At 44.1% G+C, this 25,241-nt stretch overlaps 1 protein-coding gene across 4 annotated transcripts in view; it reads right to left on the bottom strand.

Annotated features, from left to right (window-relative positions):
• Nucleotides 1-25,241, bottom strand: part of LOC121577563 (inositol 1,4,5-trisphosphate receptor type 1) — a 157,511-nt gene that overhangs the window by 37,629 nt on the left and 94,641 nt on the right. For all 4 annotated transcript variants that reach the window (XR_006002656.1, XM_041891269.1, XM_041891270.1 and 1 more), the window contains 8 exons: nt 24,472-24,659; nt 7,407-7,590; nt 6,926-7,179; nt 3,949-4,149; nt 3,140-3,250; nt 2,446-2,541; nt 849-992; nt 575-682 (listed from right to left, as the gene is read on the bottom strand). Coding sequence is in view for 3 of the 4 variants with exons in the window: in XM_041891269.1 (XP_041747203.1) it covers nt 575-682; nt 849-992; nt 2,446-2,541; nt 3,140-3,250; nt 3,949-4,149; nt 6,926-7,179; nt 7,407-7,590; nt 24,472-24,659 (1,286 nt within the window). In the remaining variant the exon portion in view is untranslated. The remainder of the gene's footprint in view (nt 1-574; nt 683-848; nt 993-2,445; nt 2,542-3,139; nt 3,251-3,948; nt 4,150-6,925; nt 7,180-7,406; nt 7,591-24,471; nt 24,660-25,241) is intronic.

Genomic DNA, 25,241 nt, shown 5'->3' with positions numbered 1-25,241 from the left:
CAACCCCCCCCCCAAAATCCATTTTAATTCCAGGTTGTAAGGCAACAAAATAGGAAAAATGCCAAGGGGGGTGAATACTTTCGCAAGCCACTGTACATATATATATATATACACATTTTTGACGCACAAAACTATTTAGGCAACAGGGATCTTGATCCAGGAGCGTATTGAATGTCTCTACTGTAACCAAGAAGCTTGATCTTGATATCTAGCCACTTAGCTAGCAAGTTAGCAAACCAAATGCTTAGCTTGAGCCCTGAGCAGGATACAGTTTATATGACACATCTTAGATTTCTTATAGTAGTACTTAATTTATAGTTATAAGCAGCGGTGTTCCACGCACCCCCGTGAGGCTGGTATTGAAAATCATAAACGGTAATGAAAATCATACCGTCGGTATTTTGAAATACCCAGGTATACGGTATATCGCCCAGGCATAATGTGCACCCCTTTGGGTCCCCAGGACCAGGATTGGGAAACACTGCTCTATGGCAAAAGGACACATTTGTGTCAATGACAGTTAAGGATATCCAGTTAGTAAACTGTGTGAGTGTATGTGTTTGATGTCACTGACCTCTATCTGAGCAGTGTGTTTGGCGTAGAACTCCAGAGCCTCGTCTCCCTCTCCGTTGGTCCCGCCTGGCTTCAGCATCACCTGCAGCTCCTTGTTGTGGCGCGCTAACTACAGGGTTCAAAGGTCAAATAAGGGGTGAAATCACTCGTAAGGAGTATGGCAGGCAAGACAGGAGACTGCATCTGACTCTGCTGAGAGAACTTATATACCTCAAATGGTTGGTTATCCATAAAACCATGTGTATCATTGGGGTAAACTAGGCCCTGTCCTCTACCTGGTGGGCCAGGATGTAGATGTTGTGGCCCACGTTCCTGGGGGAGGCAGCATCGTGCTCCTCCTCCTCCCCACTATCGTCGTCCTCTTCGGGATCCTCAAACTCCACCTCTCCCTGCAGGTAGGCCTTCTTGATCACCTCCACCTGAGGACCACACCACCCACAGAACCATTACCTTCAACGCTTTATACCTGACCAGAAACACTGACTGTCTCAGGAGGATAGAACTACACTGAACAAAAATATAAATGCAACATGCAAGACTTTACTGAATTACAGTTCATATAAGGAAATCAGAGGGAATTTAAATAAATAAATTAGGCCCTAATCCATGAATTTCACATGGGAATACAGATATGCATCTGTTGGTCAAAGATACCTTACAAAAAAGTGTGTGGATCAGAAAACCAGTCAGTATCTGGTGTGACCACCATTTGCCTCATGTAGCTTGACATCTCCTTCGCATAGAGTTGATCAGGCTGTTGATTGTGGCCTGTGGAATGTTGTTCCACTCCTCTTCAATGGCTGTGCGAAGTTGCTGGATATTAGCGGGAACAGGAACACAATGTCGTACACGTCGATCCAGAGCATCCCAAACATGCTAAATGGGTGACGTGTGGTGAGTATGCAGGCCATGGAAGAACTGGGACATTTTCAGCTTCCAGGAATTGTGTACAGATCCTTGCAACATGGGGTCGTGCGTTATCATGCTGAAACATGAGGAGATGGCGGCGGATGAATGGCACGACAATGGGCCTTGGGATCCCGTCACGGTATCTCTGTGCATTCAAATTGTAATCGATAAAATGCAATTGTGTTTGTTGTCCGTAGCTTATGCCTGCCAATACCATAACCCCACTGCCACCATGGGGCACTCTGTTCACAACGTTGACATCAGCAAACCGCTTGCCCAAATGACGCCATACACGCTGTCTGCCATCTGCCGGTACAGTTGAAACCGGGATTCAATCGTGAAGAGCACACTTCCCCAGCGTGCCAGTGGCCATCGAAGGTTAGCATTTGCCCACTGAAGTGGGTTACGACGCCGAACTGCAGTCAGGTCAAGACCCTGGTGAGGATGACGAGCACACAGATGAGCTTCCTTGAGATGGTTTCTGACAGTTTGTGCAGAACTTCTTTGGTTGTGTAAACCCACAGTTTCATCAGCTGTCCGGGTGGCTGGTCCCATCCCAGAAGTGAAGAAGCTGGATGTGGAAGTCCTGGTTGGCGTGGTTACATGTGGTCTGCAGTTGTGAGGCCGATTGGACGTACCATCAAATTCTCTAAAACGACGGAGGTGGCTTATGGTAACATTCAATTCCCTGGCAACAGCTCTGGTGGACATTCCTGCAGTCAGCATTCCAATTGCATGCTCCCTCAAAACTTGAGATATCTGTGGCATTGTGTTGTGTGCCAAAACTGCACATTTTAAAGTGGCCTTTAATTGTCGGGCAATTGGGGACTTCTGGGAACTGGTGGGGATGATGAATGGGGACTTTTTCAGATGAATGGGGACGTCTGGGGATGAAAGGGGATTTGTGGGGCTGAATGGGGACTTATATGGTCACGTAGAGTTTTGTGGGGACACGAGGCTCACCAGCTCCTTCGGCCTCATGTTGTACAGGATTCTCTCAGCGTTCTCACTGTCATGGCGACTCTCCATGATAGCCAGCAACAGCTTGGAGGCATTGTTCTGAGAGAGAGAGAGAGAGAGAGAGAGAGAGAGAGAGAGAGAGAGAGAGAGAGAGAGAGAGAGAGAGAGAGAGAGAGAGAGAGAGAGAGAGAGAGAGAGAGAGAGAGAGAGAGAGAGAGAGAGAGAGAGAGAGAGAGAGAGAGAGAGAGAGAGAGAGAGAGAGAGAGAAGAGAGAGAGAGAGAGAGAGAGAGAGAGAGAGAGAGAGAGAGAGAGAGAGAGAGAGAGAGAGAGAAATACATTTCCATGATATTAAACCATTATGCTCTTGTAATGAGATACGTCTAAAGTTAAAGATCAAATCCTTTCTGAGCTGTTTCTGTTCCTCCTTCCAAATAAAACAGACAGAATCCACAGGGCTTAGAGTGAAAATGCACTCTGCAGATATTTGTTTTGGCACCAAAGGTGCTAGCTTAGGAGAGATGAATGAGTTGTCCAGGTAAAGTAGCTTTACTACTGGTAGGCTTAGTGTGGAGACCCAGGCGGCTTCCAAAATGGCACCCAATTCCCTATATATTACACTAATCTGGTCAGAAGTACAGCACTACATAGAGACTAAGATGCCATTTTAGACGCAGACCAAATGTGAAGGAGGGCTACCTTGAGTTCCAGCACCAGGTCCATCCTCTTCTTCCCCAGTGGGTTGATGTCATTCAAGATCAGGGCGATGATGATGTCAATGCCGTTGGACTCATGGGTGGCTATGCAGTTCTGCAAGGAAACAAGAACTTGGGTCAATTTTATAAAGCACGGAGGAGAACACTAGATCAAGAACTATGCATGTCTGGACCCTGTCAATCCACCCAATGACAGTAGCAGTAGTATGGATGGAAATGGAAGCGGACCCAGGACAGGAGTCCATAACTGGTTCCTATGGTATGCATATGTGCTTGTAGCTAGTTCTTATGGCAGGGTTCTCCAACTGGCGGCCTGCGGGACGAATTTGGCCCACAGGTGGATCTATTTGGCCCCCCCAAGTTATCTGAGAATAAAACATGTTTTTTTATTGTTGGACATAAAAAACTGTAAAAACACCAGGAAATCAGCTCCAAGTGATAAATCTGTTCCCAAGTATTTCCAAACATAATAGACACGTGATCTTATACAAATGTAAGCAAGGTTTGACGTTATTATGTTTTTGTCAAATATTATATCTGTTTGGCCTTCTTGCGGCCAATTTGTAGTCTACAAATTATTTGTAATTATGTTCCGGCTACCGGACCAACCGCTCAAGAAACAAATCGTCCCGCGGCTGAATCTAGTTGATGATCCCTGTCTTATGGGATGGGCCCACACTGTATCTGCTTGTAGTTCTAATGAGAAAATGACAAAGGCCCATAGCTAATTAGTTCTAATGACAAGGGTAGTTAGCTAGTTGTAGTTCTAAAGGCCAAGACCCATCCCAGTACCTGATTCTCATGGCAGGGTCCCTGGCAGTACTCCGTCAGGCTCTCTACTGTCTGGTTGATGAGAGCCACGTTCTTCTCATTGATGTAGAGTCCCAGTAGACCCAGGCCTCCCGTTGTGCTGCCACAGATACAGTCCAGGAACTGCAGTGTCTCACACACCAGGTTATAGTTGTTCTTGTTGTTCTGACACCGAAGGAAGTTCTGGAGTGGAAAGCGGCAAGTGTGAGGGAAGGGAAAGGGCAGGAAACATCAGAACGCAAAGTCAACACATTTTATACACACCATTTTTTACTTTACAGGAAAACAATCCCACTTTACATTGTGTATTGAAAGGGAAATGTGCATTGAAAGTGTGTCTGACTCTGAACTGAAGAGACTTTCAGGTAACATCAAAATGAGGACAGGGTGACCCTGACTCCTTAGAGTACACAGAGAACATCCATGCATGCGTCACTGGGTAATCAGGACCATTGTATTGAGCTAACTGTTAGATTAGAGACGTGACGGCCAGGCCTCCATTACTGAATATAACCATCTATCGTATTACTCCTGATCCTCCCACCAACTCTGGCCCAGGGGAGATGACTCAGCTCAGTTCAGACGGTGAATACACAGCAGCAGCCCACACAGACCACACGCAAGAGACTGGCCGGAGCAGGAGACCAGCAGATAACCTGAAGACTGAGCTGGAGGGATTTTCTACAGGGCCAATTACCTGCTCAATGGTGGATACATCCAGCTATTGACTAACTAGCCTACGTACTACACCTCATGGTCATCCCACTAATCTTCATGAGCACTAGCAGCAATGTTAAATGGCTCGTAGACCACAACGCCATCCATTGCGCACGTACGTAAGTTTCACGTTTTATTCGTCGTATGTACGGGACACACATGGTATACACCATCCAACGAAATGCTTAATTGCAGGTTCCTCCTCGGCATTGCAACAACAATAAGAAATAAGAAAAGATAAGAATATGAACATAAAGTAAACGGCTCAGTAGAACAGAATAAACATGTTAGCATATCTATAATACAGGGAGGCACAATTTATAGTCCAATATTTACACGTGTTTTGGGGAAGGGGGGATTGGGGGGGCAAGTGTTTAAATTGTGCAGTATTTAGCAATCATAATAAGAGTCTGGTAGGAGCAGTTGTGATGTGTGTGTAGCATGAATGTCTGTGTGGGTGTGTTTGTGTGTTCGTGCGTGAGTGAGTGCATGTGTACTAAGGTGTGGAGAATGGATGGATGGATGGATGGGTGGGAGCACGGTCCCAGTGACGTACTGGGCCATCTTCACCACACGCTGGAGGGCCTGGCAGTCGTGGACGGAGCAATTCCCTTACCAGGCCGTGATACAACCGGTACAACCGCTCGATGGTGCAACGGTAGTATTTCTTCAGCCACCTTAGGAAATAGAGACGCTGTTGTGCCCTCTTAACAAGAGTAGTGGTGTTGTTGGTCCATGTCAGGTCTTTGGTGATGTGGACACCGAGGAACTTAAAACTGCATACTCTCTCTACTGTAGTCTCGTTGATGTGGATCGTGGCATGTTCCCTCCTCTGCTTCCTGAAGTCATCAATCAATTCCTTTGTTTTGCTGATGTTGAGGGAGAGGTTTTTGTCCTGGCACCACAATGCCAGTTCACTTACCTCCTCCCTATAGGCTGACACATCGTTGTTGGTTATCAGACCTACAACCGTAGTGTTGTCAGTAAACTTGATGATAAAGTTGGTGCCGTGCAAAGCCACGCAGTCGTGGGTGAACAGGGAGTACAGCTGAGGGCTGAGGAAACACCCCTGGGTGGCCCATGTGTTAAGAGTCGGTGTGAATGAGGTGTTGTTGCCAATCCTCACAACCTGTGGTCTGCCCGTCAGGAAGTCCAGCATCCAGTTGCAGAGGGTGGTGTCCAGACCCAGGGCTCTGAGCTTGGAGGGAACAATAGTGTTGTATGCTAAATTGTAGTCAATGAACAGCATTCTCACATACAGTAAGTTTTCCTCTTGTCCAGATGTGTTACGGCAGTGTGAATAGCTATGGAAATGGCATCTTCCGTGGATCTGTTGGAGTGGTAGGTAAATTGGAGTGGGTCCAGTGTGCCTGACATGCTGGCCTTGATGTGGGCCATGACCAGCTTCTAGAAGCACTTCATGATGACTGCGGTGAGTGTGACGGGGCGATAGTCATTTGGGCATGTCACCTTGTTTTCTTGGGCATTGGGACGATGGTGGTCTCCTTGAAGCAGGTGGGGACTTGGTTAAAATCACCTGCATCAATAAAGACTGCTTCCGGGTGAGCAGATTCTTGCTGGCTAATGATCTTGTACAGTTCGCTGAGTGCCGCCTTGGTGTTTGCATGTGGCTGTATGTTATTATTTTTTACTTAACACTTATTTTTCTTAAAAATGCATTGTTGGTTAAGGACTTGTAAGCATTTCACTGTTGTATTCGGCGCATGTGGCAAATAAAATTTGATTTGATGTCTCTGTAAAAACAGACACAGCATTCCCTGATGTAACTCTGCGATTGAAGCCTTGCTCTGAGTTCACAAAGGTTATTTTCCAGCGATTGGACATTAGCTATCAGGATACTACGAAGAGGAGGCTGCTTAGCCCGTCTTTTAGCCTAGCTTGGAGTCCCCCTTTCCGTCGTCGCTGGCGTTGCCTTCGGTCATCTTGGACAGCAGAAAAGGGTAAGTCCGCTGTGCGGGGAACAAAGGAGCGAATGTAGTATCCCAGATCTGGGAGGATGAGAGAGAAGTGATCTAGAAGTGTTTGTCAGTCGTAGGAAATTCTGAGCAAACAAAGTAATGATTAATGCAAGAATAGCCATAAAAAGCAAAGTCGAGCAGGAACCGGCAAGATGCATACCCTCCTCAGCGCCTCCATCTTACCTCACGGAAGGTATAAATTAGACTAAAGAGGCAGTGTCTGTGAGGGCTAGCTTCCCCTGGTGTTGGGCTGGCTGACTGACCTGCAGGTCTCGGTTGTGGTTCTCACAGAGCAGCTGGAGGAAGCGCAGGATGGGCTGCATGATGACGATGATAAAGCTCATCTCTCCATCGTCCTGGCCCTTGTCCCCGGTGCTGGGTGTGCCATCAGCCGTAGAGAAGTGGTCATCGGGGTCGGCCTCACGGCGGTACGAGTTGAAGGCTTTCTTAGTGGCCGACGAGGCCTCCAGCAGCTGCTCTCTCGCCTCATCTGTCACCACTACCACTGAGTCTTTAGCTGCAGAGACACAGGGAGGGAACCAGTCCACAAAGTCTATAAATCATCACAAATCTAGGTACTGGGATAAAAAGAAAGACTTCTTTGTGGCAGTTATTATTTATTGCTAATGTGTTCAGAGAGAAATTGACCTTAGATAAGTGTCATGGGGTAACTTCATCCTACTCCCTCAAAACCCAATAACGGCTGATATGAGGTGGACATTTGGATTTTGGTTGACCTCTGACCTTTCTTGCGGACGGGCACGTCCTTGTCGGGGGTGTCGTCGTCTCTTTTCCTGTTGCCGAGGTCGCTGGTGTTGACTGTCACCGTGGCTTTGATCTCCAGTTGGGCAAGCTTCATCCGGTCATAGAACACCCGGAAAAACTTCTCTGACTTCTTGTCCTCCGTCAGACGGCAGATGAAGGAACGCTAGCACAAAAGGAAAACAAAAAAGGTACAGGGAAGTAATGTTATTTACAACTAAAGATTACAAGGAGGGAACGTTATTTTATGCCACATGAATGATTGTGTATTATTGTGTGTAGCATACTTTACCAAATTGATTACAATAGACATTATTGTTGATGGCTAAGTGTTCACAACACCACAGTTGTGGGTTTGATTCCCGCATGGTAGAAATACATGTGATAAATGTAAGACAGCTTTGGATAAAAGCATCTGCTAAATGACCATTGGGCTAAACACAGAGGTTCAGGTAATTGATCTATTTGATCAAAATAAGACAGGTCTGCTCTGCTGTGTTTATAGTACCACTAAGTACATATCATTAACGTATACACTCTCTGCAGCGCCTACTTCAGACAAGGGCAGTTCAGGTAATGTAATAGCCACTTTAACACTGAATATTACAATGGAGATGACCTAAAGTCACCTACGTAGTCACCTGGTTTGTTTCTCCACACGCCATTTAAGTCATGGGAAAACTGTGGTCGAAAACGCATTGTTGTTTACACCATTCTACTATGCAAACAGCCTATGACAACACAAGGGATTCAAGACCGGAATTCTCAATTTCTCTCTCTCTTTATCGCTGTGTGCCCCATGCATGCAGAAAACAATTAGACCATGACCATAGTCAGCCTCAGCCTGTTATCTGGTCACAGTCTACTGGGAGGGAGAGGAGAGACTCCAAACCAATGGCAGAACAGGCCCCGTCACACTGCTTAGGGTGAAAAACGACACGAGAGGGTGAAGCCTGCCCTACTTACACAGATAGACAGAGGGGGGGAGAGGGTGGAGGGAGAGCAGAAGGGAGGGAGGGAGAGAGAGAGAAAGACGGAGAGGAAAAAGGGTGCGAGGAAGAAAATAAGAAAAAAGGTGACACTTTACATGACACCCAGCGTCATAACATGTTACGACAGTCATAAATGTCATAACAGCTGACATAACTTGCCATAACCTGTTATAATATGGTCCTAACACGGTCATGACACATATTTAGACCTGTTGTGACAAAAATTGCATTACTTTATTGCTGGTTATGACACCTATATAAGTGTCAAAACCCACAAAACCTACCACACAAGGCAAAACATTCCATTACACCATAGCCTACGTGTCAACAGTGTGTTTATGTTATATAAAAATAAATACATTTCTATTATCATTGTAATTGCGCACATATTGATGTTAGACATGCACCTACCCCAATGCTCTGTTGCTGATGACTGGGATGAATGCAGGAGCAGATTTCAGGAGCAGGACAAGACACCCTCTTTTTGACTGATGACTGATATAAAGGCATGTACGTCTAGGCCTATCTGGCTTATATGATTATGATGGTCATAATGCTTCTTGACAGTGTCATAAAGTGTATTTTCTTGGTCCAAGTAAAGTGACACAGGATGGTCATAATGATCAAAAGTAAAGTGTTACCAGAATTTTTTTAATGAGAAATGGAAAAAGGAGTAAAAGAGGTAGGGAGAGATGGGGAGGGAGGGAGTGAGCGGGATAAAATGTTATCAGCTGGTATCTAGGCCAGTTCTGAAAGCTTGTTGCATAACTAGACTTATTTCCAGGTTAGGCGTAAACTCTGTTAAACTGGGGTAGTGTGTGTGTGCGCTTAAGGGCTAGTTTAACAGTGTGTGTGTGTGTGTGTGTGTGTGTGGGAGAGGCGGGATTGAAAAACAAAATCGTTTTAATCAGTTTGAATAAAGTGTCAACAAAATGGACAAACTCCATGTTACGATGTTATTTGAAAAGAGAAATGTGGTATGGAAGGCTTGTTGGCAGGAAGACGTTTACTACTTCACCAGTACAATGTTAGAAATATTAAAATTAAAATGGATGAAACATGCCAATCCTCCTTGGTAAACAGCCCTGGATCTGCTAACACACTCACAGTTGTGAAGTCATCTGCAGTCTGCAGTAATTATCTTAAAATCTGTACCAAAATCTGTTACTCAAATATATATGCAATAGGAATATCACTATGGCAGTGTTTTCACATATTATTTGTAGCGCACAATGAATCAATGTGGTTGTAGAGATAGCATTTTCAGAGTTTCCAAGCCAACATTTAATAGTACATTGCTGACTTGCTAGCAAAACATGGTATATCTATAGCACTTTCAGAAAAGTATTCACACCCTTTGACTTTTTCCACATTTTGTTGTGCTGCAGGCTGAACTTAAAATGTACTAAATTGAAATGTTGTACCACTGATCTATACACAATATCCCACAATGTCAAAGTGGAATTTCGTTTTTTTAAATGTTTACAAATTAATAAAACATTTAAGGCTGAAATGTCTTGAGTCAATAAGTGTTCAACACCTTTGTTGGGGCAAGCCTAAATACGTTCAGGTGTAAAAATATGCTTAACAAGTCACATAATAAGTTTCATGGACTCACTCTGTGTGCAATAATAGTGGTTAACATGATTTTTTGACTCTGTACCCCACATACAGTGGGGAGAACAAGTATTTGATACACTGACGATTTTGCAGGTTGTCCTACTTACAAAGCATGTAGAGGTCTGTAATTTTTATCATAGGTACACTTCAACTGTGAGAGACGGATTCTAAAACAAAAATCCAGAAAATCACATTGTATGATTTTTAAGTAATTAATTTGCATTTTATTGCATGACATAAGTATTTGATCACCTACCAACCAGTAAGAATTAAGGCTCTCACAGACCTGTTAGTTTTTCTTGAAGAAGCCCTCCTGTTCTCCACTCATTACCTGTATTAACTGCACCTGTTTGAACTTGTTACCTGTATAAAAGACACCTGTCCACACACTCAAACAGACTCCAACCTCTCCACAATGGCCAAGACCAGAGAGCTGTGTAAGGACATCAGGGATAAAATTGTAGACCTGCACAAGGCTGGGATGGGCTACAGGACAATAGGCAAGCAGCTTGGTGAGAAGGCAACAACTGTTGGCGCACAATTATTAGAAAATGGAAGTTCAAGATGACGGTCAATCACCCTCGGTCTGGGGCTCCATGCAAGATCTCACCTCGTGGGGCATCAATGATCATGAGGAAGGTGAGGGATCAGCCCAGAACTACACGGCAGGACCTGGTAAATGACCTAAAGAGAGCTGGGACCACAGTCTCAAAGAAAACCATTAGTAACACACTACGCCGTCATGGATTAAAATCCTGCAGCGCACGCAAGGTCCCCCTGCTCAAGCCAGCACATGTCCAGGCCCGTCTGAAGTTTGCCAATGACCATCTGGATGATCCAGAGGAGGAATGGGAGAAGGTCATGTGGTCTGATGAGACAAAAATATAGCTTTTTGGTCTAAACTCCACTCGCCATGTTTGGAGGAAGAAGAAGGATGAGTACAACCCAAAGAACACCATCCCAACCGTGAAGCATGGAGGTGGAAATGTTCTTTGGGGATGCTTTTCTGCAAAGGGGACAGGACGACTTCACCGTATTGAGGGGAGGATGGATGGGGCCATGTATTGCGAGATCTTGGCCAACAACCTCCTTCCCTCAGTAAGAGCATTGAAGATGGGTCGTGGCTGGGTCTTCCAGCATGACAACGACCCGAAACACACAGCCAGGGCAACTAAGGAGTGGCTCCGTAAGAAGCATCTCAAGGTCCTGGAGTGGCCTAGCCAGTCTCCAGACCTGAACCCAATAGAAAATCTTTGGAGGGAGCTGAAAGTCCGTATTGCCCAGCCCCGAAAAGAAGAAGGCCTGTATGGAGGAGTGGGCCAAAATCCCTGCTGCAGTGTGTGCAAACCTGGTCAAGATCTACAGGAAACGTATGATCTCTGTAATTGCAAACAAAGGTTTCTGTACCAAATATTAAGTTCTGCTTTTCTGATGTATCAAATACTGATGTCATGCAATAAAATGCAAATTAATTACTTAAAAATCATACAATGTGATTTTCTTGATTTTTGTTTTAGATTCCGTCTCTCACAGTTGAAGTGTACCTATGATAAAAATTGCAGACCTCTACATGCTTTGTAAGTAGGAAAACCTGCAAAATCGGCAGTGTATCAAATACTTGTTCTCCCCACTGTATACAAATCTGTAAGGTCCCTCAGATGAGTAGTGAATTTCAAGCACAGATTCAAGCACAAAGTAAAAAACAAACAAAAAAACTGACACTGAATATCCCTTTGAGCATGGTGAAGTTATTAATTATGCTTTGGATGGTGTATCAATACACCCAGACAATACAAAGATACAGGCGTCCTTCCTAACTCAGTTGCCGGAGTGGAAGGAAACTGCTCTGGGATTTCACCATGAGGCCAATGGTGACTTTAAAAGAGTTACAGAGTTTAATGGTTGTGATAGGAGAAAACTGAGGATGGATCAACAACATTGTAGTTACTCCACAATACTAACCTAAATGACAATGAAAAGAAGGAAGTCTGTATAGAATATAAATATTCCAAAACATGTATCCTGTTTGCAATAAGGCACTAAAGTAATACTGCAAAAAATGTGGCAAAGAAATTAACTTGTTGTCCTTAATATGAAGTGTTGTGTTTGGGGCAAATCCATCACTGAGTACCACTCTTCATATTTTCAAGCAAGGTGGTGGCTGCATCATGTTTTGGATATGCTCGTCATCGGCAAGGACTAGGGAGTTTTTTGTTGTTGATAAAAATTAATTGAATAGAGCTAAGAACAGGCAAAATCCTAGAGGAAAGCCTGGTTCAGTTTGCTTTCCACCAGACACTGGCAGACTAATTCCCCTTTCAGCAGGACAATAACCTAAAACTCAAGGCCAAATATACACTGGAGTTGCTTACCAAGACGACATTGAATGTCCCGGAGTGGCCTAGATACAGTTTTGACTTAATTGGCTTGAAAATCTATGTCAAGACATGAAAATGGCTGTCTAGCAATGATCAACAACCAACTTGACAGAGCTTTAATAGTTTAAAAAAGAATAATGGGCAAATATTGTGCAATCTAGGTATGCAAAGATCTTACCCAGAAAGACTCAGCTGTATTAGCTGCCAAAGGTGATTCTAACATGTATTGACTCAGGGGGTTGAATACTTATCTAATCTAGATATGTGTTTTATTTTTCATTCATCTTGGAAAACTGTTAGAATTTGTCTTCCACTTTGACATTAGAGCATTTTGTGTAGACCCCCCCTCCCCATTTTAATCCTAATTTGTAACAAAATGTGGAAAAAGTCAAGGGATGTGAATATTTTCTAAAGGCACTGTATAGTTTCACTTATTGTGAAAGTGATAACTCACTAGATTCTCACCAGCATCTCTCCTCAGTATCAAAATATTACGCAGTTTGAACAAAACAATATTATGTTGTGTCATGATTAGAGACCTGGCCATCTTGTGATGAGTGACTTCTCCTTCTACCACCCTCTATTCCAAATCAACAATGACATTGTTGTGAATTTATGCCCATGGGCAACAGACTCCAAAGCCCTCAGCCTCACCCCACCCCAACCCCCACCACTGTGCACTACACCACTCGCACGGGTGGTGGTGGTATGGGTTAGTGTTCATGCTATCCAGCAAAACCCAGTGCAATAGATAACTTGATGACAGAGTGGATAGTGCAGAGAGGCAGAGATGAACTGAACCTCACAATCTGGCAACCCACACACCACAGGGAGGGTGGGAGGGATGGATGGATGGTAGAGGTGGGGGGGCTGAAGTGTTCATGCCAGTCTCTCTCTCCCTCCCTCCATATCTCCCTCAGGAAAAAAGTATCTCCTTCCCATCTCTCTTTCTCCCACTCTCTCCCTCCATCTCCCTCTCTGCTCACATAACTCTGGTCCTCTGTTAGACAGCACTGGCGTGGGTGGGACCTTGGGGCCTGGGTGAGGGAGGAGGGGGGCAGGAGAGGCTATACCGCGGGGCTCTGACCGGAGACAAGAGCTCTTCACAGCCCCCCTCCTTCTCCTCCCCCTCCTCCCTCTACCCCTGGAGCGCTGAATCACTTACATAACACACAGACAGACAGGGAACAGACAGCCACACACACAGACACACTTTACATTGCTACATCAAAACAGAGCAGCTTTGGAGGACAGTGTGACATTTTCCGTGTCACGCGCACAGATACACACACACACACACACACTTCTCTCACAAACTCTCTCAAACTACATTGCTCTTATGTAATAACCACATTCATTCTCTACTCCCTCCCCACCTTTGTGTTAACATGCTTCCTCTCTCTACTAGGGCATCCGTATAACTAAAGCCACATAACTCTCCTCTCTCTGAGCTGGTGGCTGTGTTTGAATATCTATGTGCAAATGGGACTCAGTTGGCAGTGTTGCCAGAGATGACAGGGTTGGTGGAGTTTGGGGATCTGGGTTGGGTCAGGGTTACCATGTTGGGGGTATATGTTGGGTTTGGTGGAGTTTTGTGATGTTGTAATGTTGAGGCTTCAGTTTGGTTGTGATGGATTTATGACACTGGTGAGGATGAGAAGTATCATGTCTACTGTAATTGAATGAGCGTTAGGTTATGGCATCAGACACCTGGCACAGTCTACGGCCAACAGCATCTCTGTTATTCATACTCACCCTCTATCTGTCCCTCTCTCTCTCCCTGTCTCGCTCGGTCTCTCTTGCCATCTCTCTCCATCCGTCTCTTTCACCCTCTCTGTCTGTCTGAAAGAGGCCTAGACCCTTTCTAAGAACTGTGCTGAACTGATCTCCTCTAAATCCTAGAGGACAGGGGTCTTCCTCACAAACAGGAGGATGCATGGCATGCATCACACCACGTCATTGACGTTGCAACAACACGCTGGTACAAGTAATATGTTATTTCTTCTGCATTACAGCATGATCAAAACATCCCCCTATTATAAAAATACTTCAGTAGAATAATATAGAGATATAGTCACTTTATTAGCCTCAGAAATGTGTCAAAAACCCCTCCAAGTACATGGTGTTGGCAGAGGTTTTAACCCTTTCCACTCACACACCCCGTCATCCCGTATACAGGTTCTCTGCTTCACAGCACTGTATGGGTTTTGACTTGAGCACCGCTCATGACAAGAAGATGCCCCCATCCCTCCCGCTAATTGGGCTACTTTTCACATTTGTTGTTGTCGGAGTGAGGGAAAACTGTAAATCGAGAGGAGTCGATGTGTTTGGAAAGATTAGACGTTAAGGATGATAATAAATACCACTGATGACATACACGCAAACCAGACACCCATGAGTCCAAATGTGTACTTCACATTTCCATATTTGAAAACTCATGTAATTTACAGTATCAACGTTTATGATCTCTATGTTTGATCCAGTTATAAGGATGACATGCGTTATACCCTGGGTTGTCCTGAATAGAATGAGCCTATGTTCATCGTATTGTGAAGAAAATTAGCAGTGGAACACGTATTTGAAAGCACTCATGACTCCATTCTATGCGCATCAAAAATTACAATATTTGTCTGAAGTGGCTTTTGAAAGCCTAACACTAAGAACATATTGTATAACTTAGCTAGCCATGTTGGCAATAGAATAAGCTTTCAAATGATACCCACCTGACCCAGATTGCAATTTATAATGCATTTTTTTGGGATTGCATAAACAACAGTAATTGTGTGATGGTGGGGACGCAGGGCTGTGTTCTAAACAAAAAAACATGTGCTTGCTTCAGTTCCTCATTGGCAAAGCTAGGAGAGCTAAAAAAAAAAGCACCTTATAGTTGAAGGATCTTTCCTTGAGTCATAAAAGTGCATTGAAATTACTTAGGAACTGTGCACAGTTTGGAGAGGTGGAGAAACCAGTTAGACCTCTCACTCAAACCCTTGTAATCGTTTTTTCCTTAGTTTGCACCTACTCCAACATTTCAATGAATATTCTTATTATTTTACTGAATGTATCTAGAGTATTTTCAGCAGGGGTTGGAACCGGTTCAGGGAGCATAAAACCGGAAAATAACAACATTTGTTGAGGAACAGAATCAGAAAAGGGAACGAAAGTGATTTTATTTTTTAAAGCATGGGAACCGGTTAATAATGTTATTTTATGTTCTGGCAATTTTTTTCAGTCCCACAAAAAATGTAACAACAAAAAATGCCAAAGCCCTCACTCTGTTAAACGTATTCCAGTGTTCTTCAATGCTAGTTACACATTGGATTAATTAACTACAAAAAGGTAAGACGTGTTTTTATTTCTGGTGCCACTCTGCACACACAAGCTTGTTAGCTAGCTAGCTAGCTCTGGTCCATCTCTCGGAAGTTCAAAGTTCCTCCATAGAAGCCGCTCCTCCGTAGGTATAATTTTGTGGGCCTAATTAAGATAGCGCATGTCATAACAAGATGCCCAGCATTCCTCCACCCTCTCTCACTTTCTCCCCACCCGCAAACTTTCAGTAGCCTCTCGCGCCATACACTTCTGTCCATCGCACATGTGAACAACTATAGCCTAGGCAGCCAATAGCGACCATGCACTATCGGCTGCCTAGGCTAAAACAACTATAGCTTGCCCGCTCCATAGCAAGCTGTTCTATCCGCACAGATTGGTGAAGTCATTAAATGTCGAGCTAATGTAAAAAATAAAATAAAAAAGATTTCAGAAGTTTAAAAAGGAACAGAAAGGAATTATATATGCCGTTACTTTAAATTTTTTGCGAACTTGTTCAGAACTTTATTTTGCAGGTGGAACAGAACAAAAAAAGAATGGCTCTGCTCAGAACTAAACAATTAGAAAATAATTTAGGTTCCAACCCCTGATTTTCAGATTTTGTTATAGATAAATGCTGTGAAAAGTACAGTAAATATAAAATGCAAATAAAATCAACAGTGTAATGTTTGGATTTAGTCTTGTGTCTGGTGAACCGTTGTATCCTCACCTTTGGTCTGATAATTTCCCCATAATCTGCAAAGTATAATAATTATAATATAATATGCCATTTAGCAGACGCTTTTATCCAAAGCGACTTACAGTCATGCGTGCATACATTTTTTTGTGTATGGGTGGTCCCGGGGATCGAACCCACTACCTTGGCGTTACAAGCGCCGTGCTCTACCAGCTGAGCTACAGAGGACCACGAAAGTGTTCTCTTTCAATTTCTTCTGTTAGAAACATTTCAATGGGCCCTATCCATATAGGCCAATTTCCACGAGTGTAAGGGGTTAAAAAAGCCATGTGTGTTTAGACGACTTAGAAAGCGAGTGCTGGAACAGAGACAACACTCGACAGATTGATGATGAGTATATTAAGTAAGACATGGTGGTAGAGGAGTAGAGAATGGAGAGAAGCAAGGGATGGGGAGTTTCAGGAGTCCCCTGGAGTGTTGGGTAAACAGAGAGGCTGTCTGTAACCATGGAGATGAACCCTGAGCAGAATGAAAGTTGGGAGCGAGGCGAGGCAGGGCGAGGTGAGGCGGGGGCGGGTGGCTCTGAAAAACAAGGTCACAGCGCTTTCTCTTCACTCCTTCCGTTCCGCCACTTGGCATCAACAAAGGGATGTTATATAACAGCTATTTATATCCGCACTCCCTCTCTTCCTCTCCCTTCTCCCTCACTCATGTCAGGCAGCGCCACACACAGACTAACTGGAATTGCAGCTCTCCTACTCTCCTCATTCCACTGAATTCTCTTTTTTCCACTTACAGCCCTTTGTCCTCTCCTACCCTGAACTAGCCTCTCGTTTCCATCTTCCTCCTATCCTCCTCTTCTGTCCTATCCTCTCCCATGTTCCTTCATCTCCTGCCCTTCTGTCCTATCCTCTCCCCTCTTCCTTCATCTCCTCCTCTTCTTCCTATCCTATCTGGCCTGACACGGGAACCTTTAATACCGCTTTAATAAAATCACAGACCAGACATAATAGAAGAGAACTGATAACCTTGTGTCGTGTCTATTTTCCTCAAACACAGTCTAACTTCACACAGAAGTAACTCAGGACTAACATCCAGAGAGGAATCTCACTATCCCTAACTTACCGTATTTTCCGCACTATAAGGCGCACCGGAGTATAAGCCGAAGCAGCTAAATTGAATGATATTGAATGATGTGTACATATATAAGCCGCACTGGACTATAAGCCGCAGGTGTTTTAATGTTTAATTACCATATGTAAGGGTTCGTGCACAGAGGGGATTGTCAGGAAAGAGAAACTGTCTCGCTCTCGTAATGTCTGTCTGTCTCGCTCTCGTTCTGTCTCTCGTACCATTCTCGGTTCCACTTTTATTTTGCGCGCTACCTGTCTCACTCTTTTCCGGCCTCCAGCTTAAAGGTGGGGGGCGCGGACCGGTCATAGAGCCCATAGAGTTAAAGTTGGTGGACTGTAACCTGTAAAATCCATAGATTTAGGAGGTCTTCTAGTGGCCGTTAGCTGTAAAAATCCATAGATTAGCCGCACCGTTATATGAGCCGCAGGGTCGAAAAATTTGAAAAAAAGCGCGGCTTATAGTCCGAAAATTACCGTACTTGCTTCCTTACTTACTTATTAACACAAACAAGCCTTTATTGGTGTGATGTTGGTTCACCCAGTGTGTAGCCAGTCCAAGGCTGCTTCCTGGAAGGCAACCGAGCAGCATGACTTGTGGTTTTACGCCAGGTGCCCGACCACTGCTGAAATGTCACGAGTCACCGCTTGTGTGTGTGTCACAACCCAATTACCACTCACACAACCATTATCTCCCTCTCTCCCAGCAGTAGCTGTCAAAGGAAGGAGGAGTGTGGCATGCAGGAACAATCTAACGTTTCCTGCAACAAAGTGACTGGCGTTGATTGTTAAAAGAAAATAAATTAAGTTCGCTGGTGTGAAGATTGTCATAATCTCATACGTCACATGATCTAAAGTCTTGCCTGATTATGTATGTCCAGATATTGATTAACACCCGTTTATTATGAGAAGCACATTTATTGACTGTGATTGATAATGATGATAATTATCATGTGAATATATTACCTGAACGTGTTTCTATACCATTTTCATACCTTTATTGAAGTTGATTGTCAATTAGGTAATTGGTAGGGTTTGTGATGCATTCTGGGTAATGGGTGTTGCTACAAGAAGCATGTCATTGCTTTGTTTGATCGACAAGACAGACAGGTAACATGTCGGCATGCTGCCGGGTTTACAGGCATGATTGAAGCCTTTTGTTAGAGCTCTGTTATTCAGGTCAGTTTACCTTTTTGTTCATTGTCCTGTTTATTTGATTTTGTAAATAATTGAAGAGTTCGCCGGCACTTTATCCTCACTTTGCAAATAAAAAACCTCACATTGGCAAGAAAAAGCACATCTTCCTTGTATGCCTCTTCACTGTTAAAATCCTACCGCATGGTCAACCTCACAGCCGGGAACAAAGTCCATTGCTCAGTCATTAATGGCCTGCCCAGTGGCTGATGGAGTGACGAGTGAGTAAGGTGTAAGTGAGTGATTGATGGAGCGGGTGAGTGAGTACATGGTCAGGTTTATTTCTGTGTGATATGTAGGTTAGGAGGTAATGGTTAACAGTGTTATGTGAGTGAGTGTACACTACCCCAGGCTTCTACCCTGAACAGGTATCTGGGCTAGAGACATCAACACAGATAAAAGACCTGAGTAGATCCATTCTTCAAACGGGACAGAATAAAGTGAACTATCTATCCGTCCTCTGTTTCTCATCTGTGAAAGAGGCAGAGGCTAGAAAAGTGGTCTGAATCTGAGCGAATAGTACACAAACAAACATTATGCTAGTGTGTGTGTCATTTAGACAAATAACAAAATGTCAACACTCCAGCATATAAATCTTAAGAGTCAAAAAGGTTCTTGAGTCGAAATATGTCTGAGAAATCAATGTTTCATCGTACTGAAAATAAATAGGATGACGCTGAAATCTTTAATAATGCTAACCCTATATCTTCAAAAGGCAGAGTTGAAACTGTTGTTCAGCTCATCAGTCTAAAAAGGTAAACCTGGGGGTTTCTAAGAAAGACGTGATCTAGTGTGACCTCAGGTTTCTCACTCTACAGGGAGACAGGACAGTCCAAACACCACAGATGACAACTGCATAGAGACATCAAATGGTTATTTGTGGCGGTAACAGCGAGTGAGCATATGCAGAAGTATCCGAGTCAGAAATCAAATATCTAGCCTACCAAACTGGTTTGCATTCATGAACTGCTACAGTATGTTATGTCATAAAGTACTTTAGAGAAAATGTATACCCTCATTAGCATTAATACTTCAGCATTTACCCCTCTAAATTTCCACTCAGTGTTTCAGAACAAAACAACTACGTTAGAAGAGGAGCTCCAGTTCCTTTCCAGTCCCCCCCCCCTCTCTCTCTCTCTCTCTCCCCCCATTCCCTCATCCCCCCTCCCTTTCTCCCTACTGCCCCACTTCCAGAGGCCCAGCATGACCCAGTTTGGGCCGAGAGAGCGAGAGAGGAGGAGGGCTGGAATGTTTTGAAGCCTGAGACATTCTTCATTGTTCATTCACACAGGCCTTATGTAACACTGGTCACCTGATACTCTCTGCAACAGCCAGGTTAACAGGCAGGGAGCAGACAGAGAGGGAGACAGGTAGACAGGCTGCAACTGTGGGAAGCCAGGACATTATCTCTGCTAGTGGCTCCCTCACCCCTAATCTGATTACGCAAGCACAGGCAATCAGACTGTCAAAGGAGCAGACAGACAGAGGAGCAGGCAGGCAGACAGACAGACAGACAGACAGAGGAGCAGACAGAAAGACAAAGGAGCAGGCAGACAGACAGACGAGCAGGTAGGCAGACAGACAGACGAGCAGGTAGGCAGACAGACAGACGAGCAGGTAGGCAGACAGTCAGAGGAGCAGGTAGGCAGACAGTCAGAGGAGCAGGTAGGCAGACAGTCAGATGAGCAGGTAGGCAGACAGTCAGAGGAGCAGGTAGGCAGACGAGCAGGTAGGCAGACAGTCAGAGGAGCAGGTAGGCAGACAGTCAGAGGAGCAGGTAGGCAGACAGTCAGAGGAGCAGGTAGGCAGACGAGCAGGTAGGCAGACAGTCAGAGGAGCAGGTAGGCAGACAGTCAGAGGAGCAGGTAGGCAGACGAGCAGGTAGGCAGACAGTCAGAGGAGCAGGTAGGCAGACAGTCAGAGGAGCAGGTAGGCAGACAGTCAGAGGAGCAGGTAGGCAGACGAGCAGGTAGGCAGACAGTCAGAGGAGCAGACAGATAGTCAGACAAGATAAACAGACAGATTGATAGCAGACATACACTACCGTTCAAAAGTTTGGGGTCACTTAGAAATGTCCTTGTTTTAGTAAGAAAAGCACTTTTTTGGTCCATTAAAATAACATCAAATTGATCAGAAATACAGTGTAGACATTGTTCATGTTGTAAATGGCTATTGTAGCTGGAAACTGCAGATTCTTTATAGAATATCTACATAAGCGTACAGAGGCCCATTATCAGCAACCATCAGTCATGTGTTCCAATGGCATGTTGTGTTTGCCAATTTAAGTTTATTATTTTAAAAGGCTAATTGATCATTAGAAAACCCTTTTGCAATTATGTTAGCACAGATGAAAACTGTTGTGCTGATTAAAGAAGCAATAAAACTGGCCTTCTTGAGACTAGTTGAGTATCTGGAGCATCAGCAATTGTGGGTTCGATTACAGGCTCAAAATGGCCAGAAACAAAGAACTTTCTTCTGAAACTCGTCAGTCTATTATTTTTCTGAGAAATGAAGGCTATTCCATGCGAGAAATTGCCAAGAAACTGAAGATCTCATACAACACTGTGTACTACTCCCTTCACAGAACAGCGCAAACTGGCTCTAACCAGAATAGAAAGAGGAGTTGGAGGCCCCGGTGCACAACTGAGAAAGAGGACAAATACATTACAGTGTCTAGTTTGAGAAACAGGCACCTCACAGGTCCTCAACTGGCAGCTTCATTAAATAGTACCTGCAAAACACTTGTCTCAACATCAACAATGAAGAGGCGACTCCGGGATGCTGACCTTCTCGGCAGAGTTGCAAAGAAAAAGCCATATCTCTGACTAACCAATAAAAATAAAAGATTAAGATGGGCAGTCTGAGATGTGGCTTTTTCTTTGCAACTCTGCCTAGAAGGTCAGCATCCCGGAGTCGCCTCTTCATTGTTGACGTTGAGACAAGTGTTTTGCAGGTACTATTTAATGAAGCTGCCAGTTGAGGACCTGTGAGGCGCCTGTTTCTCAAACTAGACACTAATGTATTTGTCCTCTTGCTCAGTTGTGCACCGGGGCCTCCAACTCCTCTTTCTATTCTGGTTAGAGCCAGTTTGCGCTGTTCTGTGAAGGGAGTAGTACACAGCGTTGTATTAGATCTTCAATTGCTTTTCTTTCGAAAACAAGGACATTTCTAAGTGACCCCAAGCTTTTGAACGGTAGTGTAATTGCAGTGGACTTGTGCACACATGCATACGCGCGCACGCCACACACACTTGAATCTGCTCTTCATGATTTCTCTTCTGTTTGCAGAAAGGTGGATAGGCAATGCATTTCCAAAACAACCATTAGTGACGTTGGCTGCGTAAATCGATGAATGCGAAAAGCGTGGCGGGGTGAAGGGTGGTAGTGGTTGATCTACACAAGCCCTCTATAAAATTATGATTCCACCCACAACAAGATGTGCCTTCCTCTCTATGAGCCCATGATGAAGGCTAAGGGAGAGGTCTGTGATAATTATTCCACAAGGGGCTCAATGGTACAGGGGCTGATCTACAGTATACTAACAAATATACCTTGACAGTCCACAATACAGTGCGTTCAGACCATTGACTTTTTTCCACATTTTGTTACGTTACAGACTTATTCTAAAATGGATTCAAAAAAATTAAATGTCAGCAATCTACACACAATACCCCATAATGACAAAGCAAAAAACGGTTTTTAGAATTGTTTGCACATTTATAAAAATAAAAAACAGAAATACCTTATTTACATAAGTATTCAGACCTTTTGCTATGAGACTCGAAATTGAGCTCAGGTGCATCCTGTTTACATTGATCATCCTTGAGATGTTTCTACATCTTGATTGGAGTCCACCTGTGGAAAATCAATTGATTGGACATGATTTGGAAAGGCATACACCTGTCCCACAGTTGACAGTGCATGTCAGAGCAAAACCAAGCCATGATGTCGAAGGAATTGTCCGTAGAACTCTGAGACAGGATTGTGTCGAGGCACAGATCTGGGGAAGGGTAGAAAAACATTTCTGCAGCATTGAATGTCCCCGAGAACACAGTGACCTCCATCATTCTTAAATGGAAGAAGTTTGAACCACCAAGACTCTTCCTAGAGCTGGCCACCCGGCCAAACTGAGCAATCGGGGGAGAAGGGCCTTGGTCAGGTAGGTGACCAAGAACCCGATGGTCACTCTGACAGAGCTCTAGAGTTCCTCTGTGTAGATAGGAGAACCTTCCAGAAGGACAGCCATCTCTGCAGCACTCCATCAAATCAGGCCTTCATGGTAGAGTGGCAAGTAAAAGGCACATGACAGCCCGCTTGGAGTTTGCCAAAAGGCACCTAAAGACTCTCAGACCATGAGAAACAAGTTTTTCTGGTCTGATGAAACCAAGATTGAACTCTTTGGCCTGAATGCCAAGCGTCACGTCTGGAGGAAACCTGGCACCATCCCTACGGTGAAGCATGGTGGTGGCAGCATCATGCTGTGGGGATGTTTTTCAGCGGCAGGGACTGAGAGCCTAGTCAGGATCGAGGCAAAGATGAACGGAGCAAAGTACAGAGAGATCCTTGATGAAAACCTGCTCCAGAGCGCTCAGGAGTACTGAGTAAAGGGTCTGAATACTTATGTAAAAGTGATATTTCAGTTCTTTATATTTAATAAATTAGCAAAAATGTCTAAAAACCTGTTTTTGTCATTATGGGGTATTGTGTGTAGATTGATGAGGAAAAATTACAATTTAATCAATTTTAGAATAAGGCTGTAACCTAACAAAATGTGGAAAAAGTCAAGGGGTCTGAATACTTTCAGAAGTCACTGTATACCTTCACAGTGTGTTCAATATCAGGGGGAAATTACAGTACATCCAAACACAGTTACATATACAGTACAGTACAAACATATGCGTCACTCAAATGTCTCCCTTGTAAACAATCCAGATAGAGCAGCAGTCATGTGCCTCACAGTTTCAGTTCAATAATTCCCCATGGCCTCATGGGATTGTTTGATGTTGAAAGTAAACTATGTCTACAGTGGCTCAGCTCTGTCAGGAGAAGTAGAGCAGTGTTGTGGGGCATGGTGAGCCATCCTCTAAGGTAACAGGGAGGGAGGGGTGTGGACTAACGTAAAATGGCTGCCTTGTACAGGATCAATGCAGGCCAGTACTTGATAGACCAATGCAGTGGAAGGTCTAGTCTACTATAACCCCGGTACTGTTTCTATCCAAGGATTTACAGTGCCTTCAGAAAGTATTCACACCCATTGACAGTTTCTTGTGTTACAAAGTGGGATTAAAATGGATTTGTCATTTTTTGGTCAACAATCTACACAATATGAAAAATTTGAAAATGTGTAAAAAATTTATGAAAAATAAAACAAGTATTCAACCCCTTGAGTCAATACATGTTAGAATCACATTTGGCAGCAATTACAGCTGTGAGTCTTTATGGATAAGTCTAAGAGCTTTCCACACATGTCAAATTGGTTGTTGATCATTGCTAGACAACCATTTGCAGGTCTTGCCAAGTCAAGGGGTGTGAATACTTTCTGAAGGCACTATATTTTCCCCTTTTTTTCTCATCTGTGAAGTGTGTTGGGACCAATGATGCATGTTGTTTATGGTAGTGAAATGCACTTTAAATAATGTTTGGTTTGATTTATCATTCAGGTATTTATTGGGCTTCAGTCATTCCTGACACACCCACATCCTTATGATTGACAGGTGGCTCTGAGACTTACTTGGATGGTGGTGTTCCCGCCCTCCAGCAGGGCGATGGCCAATAGGATGCTCTCCTGGAAGACGCGGTCACTGGTGGTGTTCATGATGAGGTCTATGACGAGGTCGGAGGCTCCCTCCTTGTCCAGGTGACACTGCACCTCTGCCAGGCTCATCTCCCCTCGACTCAGGGCCCCTGGACCACCGAGACCTGGAGGGAGAGACAGGGGTCAGAGGTGAAGGTTCAGGAGTGTGGTTCTCCCTATTCTCCTGACTCATAGGGATAAGGAGAGGTTTCAAATCTTTATATCTAACATCTTACTACCACAGTCATCTATGGACACCTCCAAACTACTCAATCACAATGGAACCTCTGGCGAAATAAGAAAGTGCCATCCTCCAGGCAGTCGCCTACATGTGTATTTAATTGTGAAATCTTTACATATAAATGTACAATGTACTTACATATATAATTACAAAGTAAATGCACGTTTTAGCCACATTTCAAATAAACACACACACGCCTACAGTCGTGGTCAAAAGTTTTGAGAATGACACAAATATTAATTTTCACAAAGTCTGCTACCTCAGTTTTTATGATGGCAATTTGCATATACTCCAGAATGTCATGAAGAGTGATCAGATGAAGTCCCTCTTTGCCGTGAAAATGAACTTAATCCCAAAAAAACATTTCCACTGCATTTCAGCCCTGCCACAAAAGGACCAGCTGACATCATGTCAGTGATTCTCTCGTTAACACAGGTGAGAGTGTTGACGAGGACAAGGCTGGAGA

The sequence above is a fragment of the Coregonus clupeaformis genome, chromosome 12, assembly GCF_020615455.1.
Source record: "Coregonus clupeaformis isolate EN_2021a chromosome 12, ASM2061545v1, whole genome shotgun sequence".
Lineage (NCBI taxonomy): Eukaryota > Metazoa > Chordata > Actinopteri > Salmoniformes > Salmonidae > Coregonus > Coregonus clupeaformis.
The sequence above is the reverse complement of the archived record's forward strand: the minus strand, read 5'-3'. Positions and strand labels throughout refer to the sequence as shown.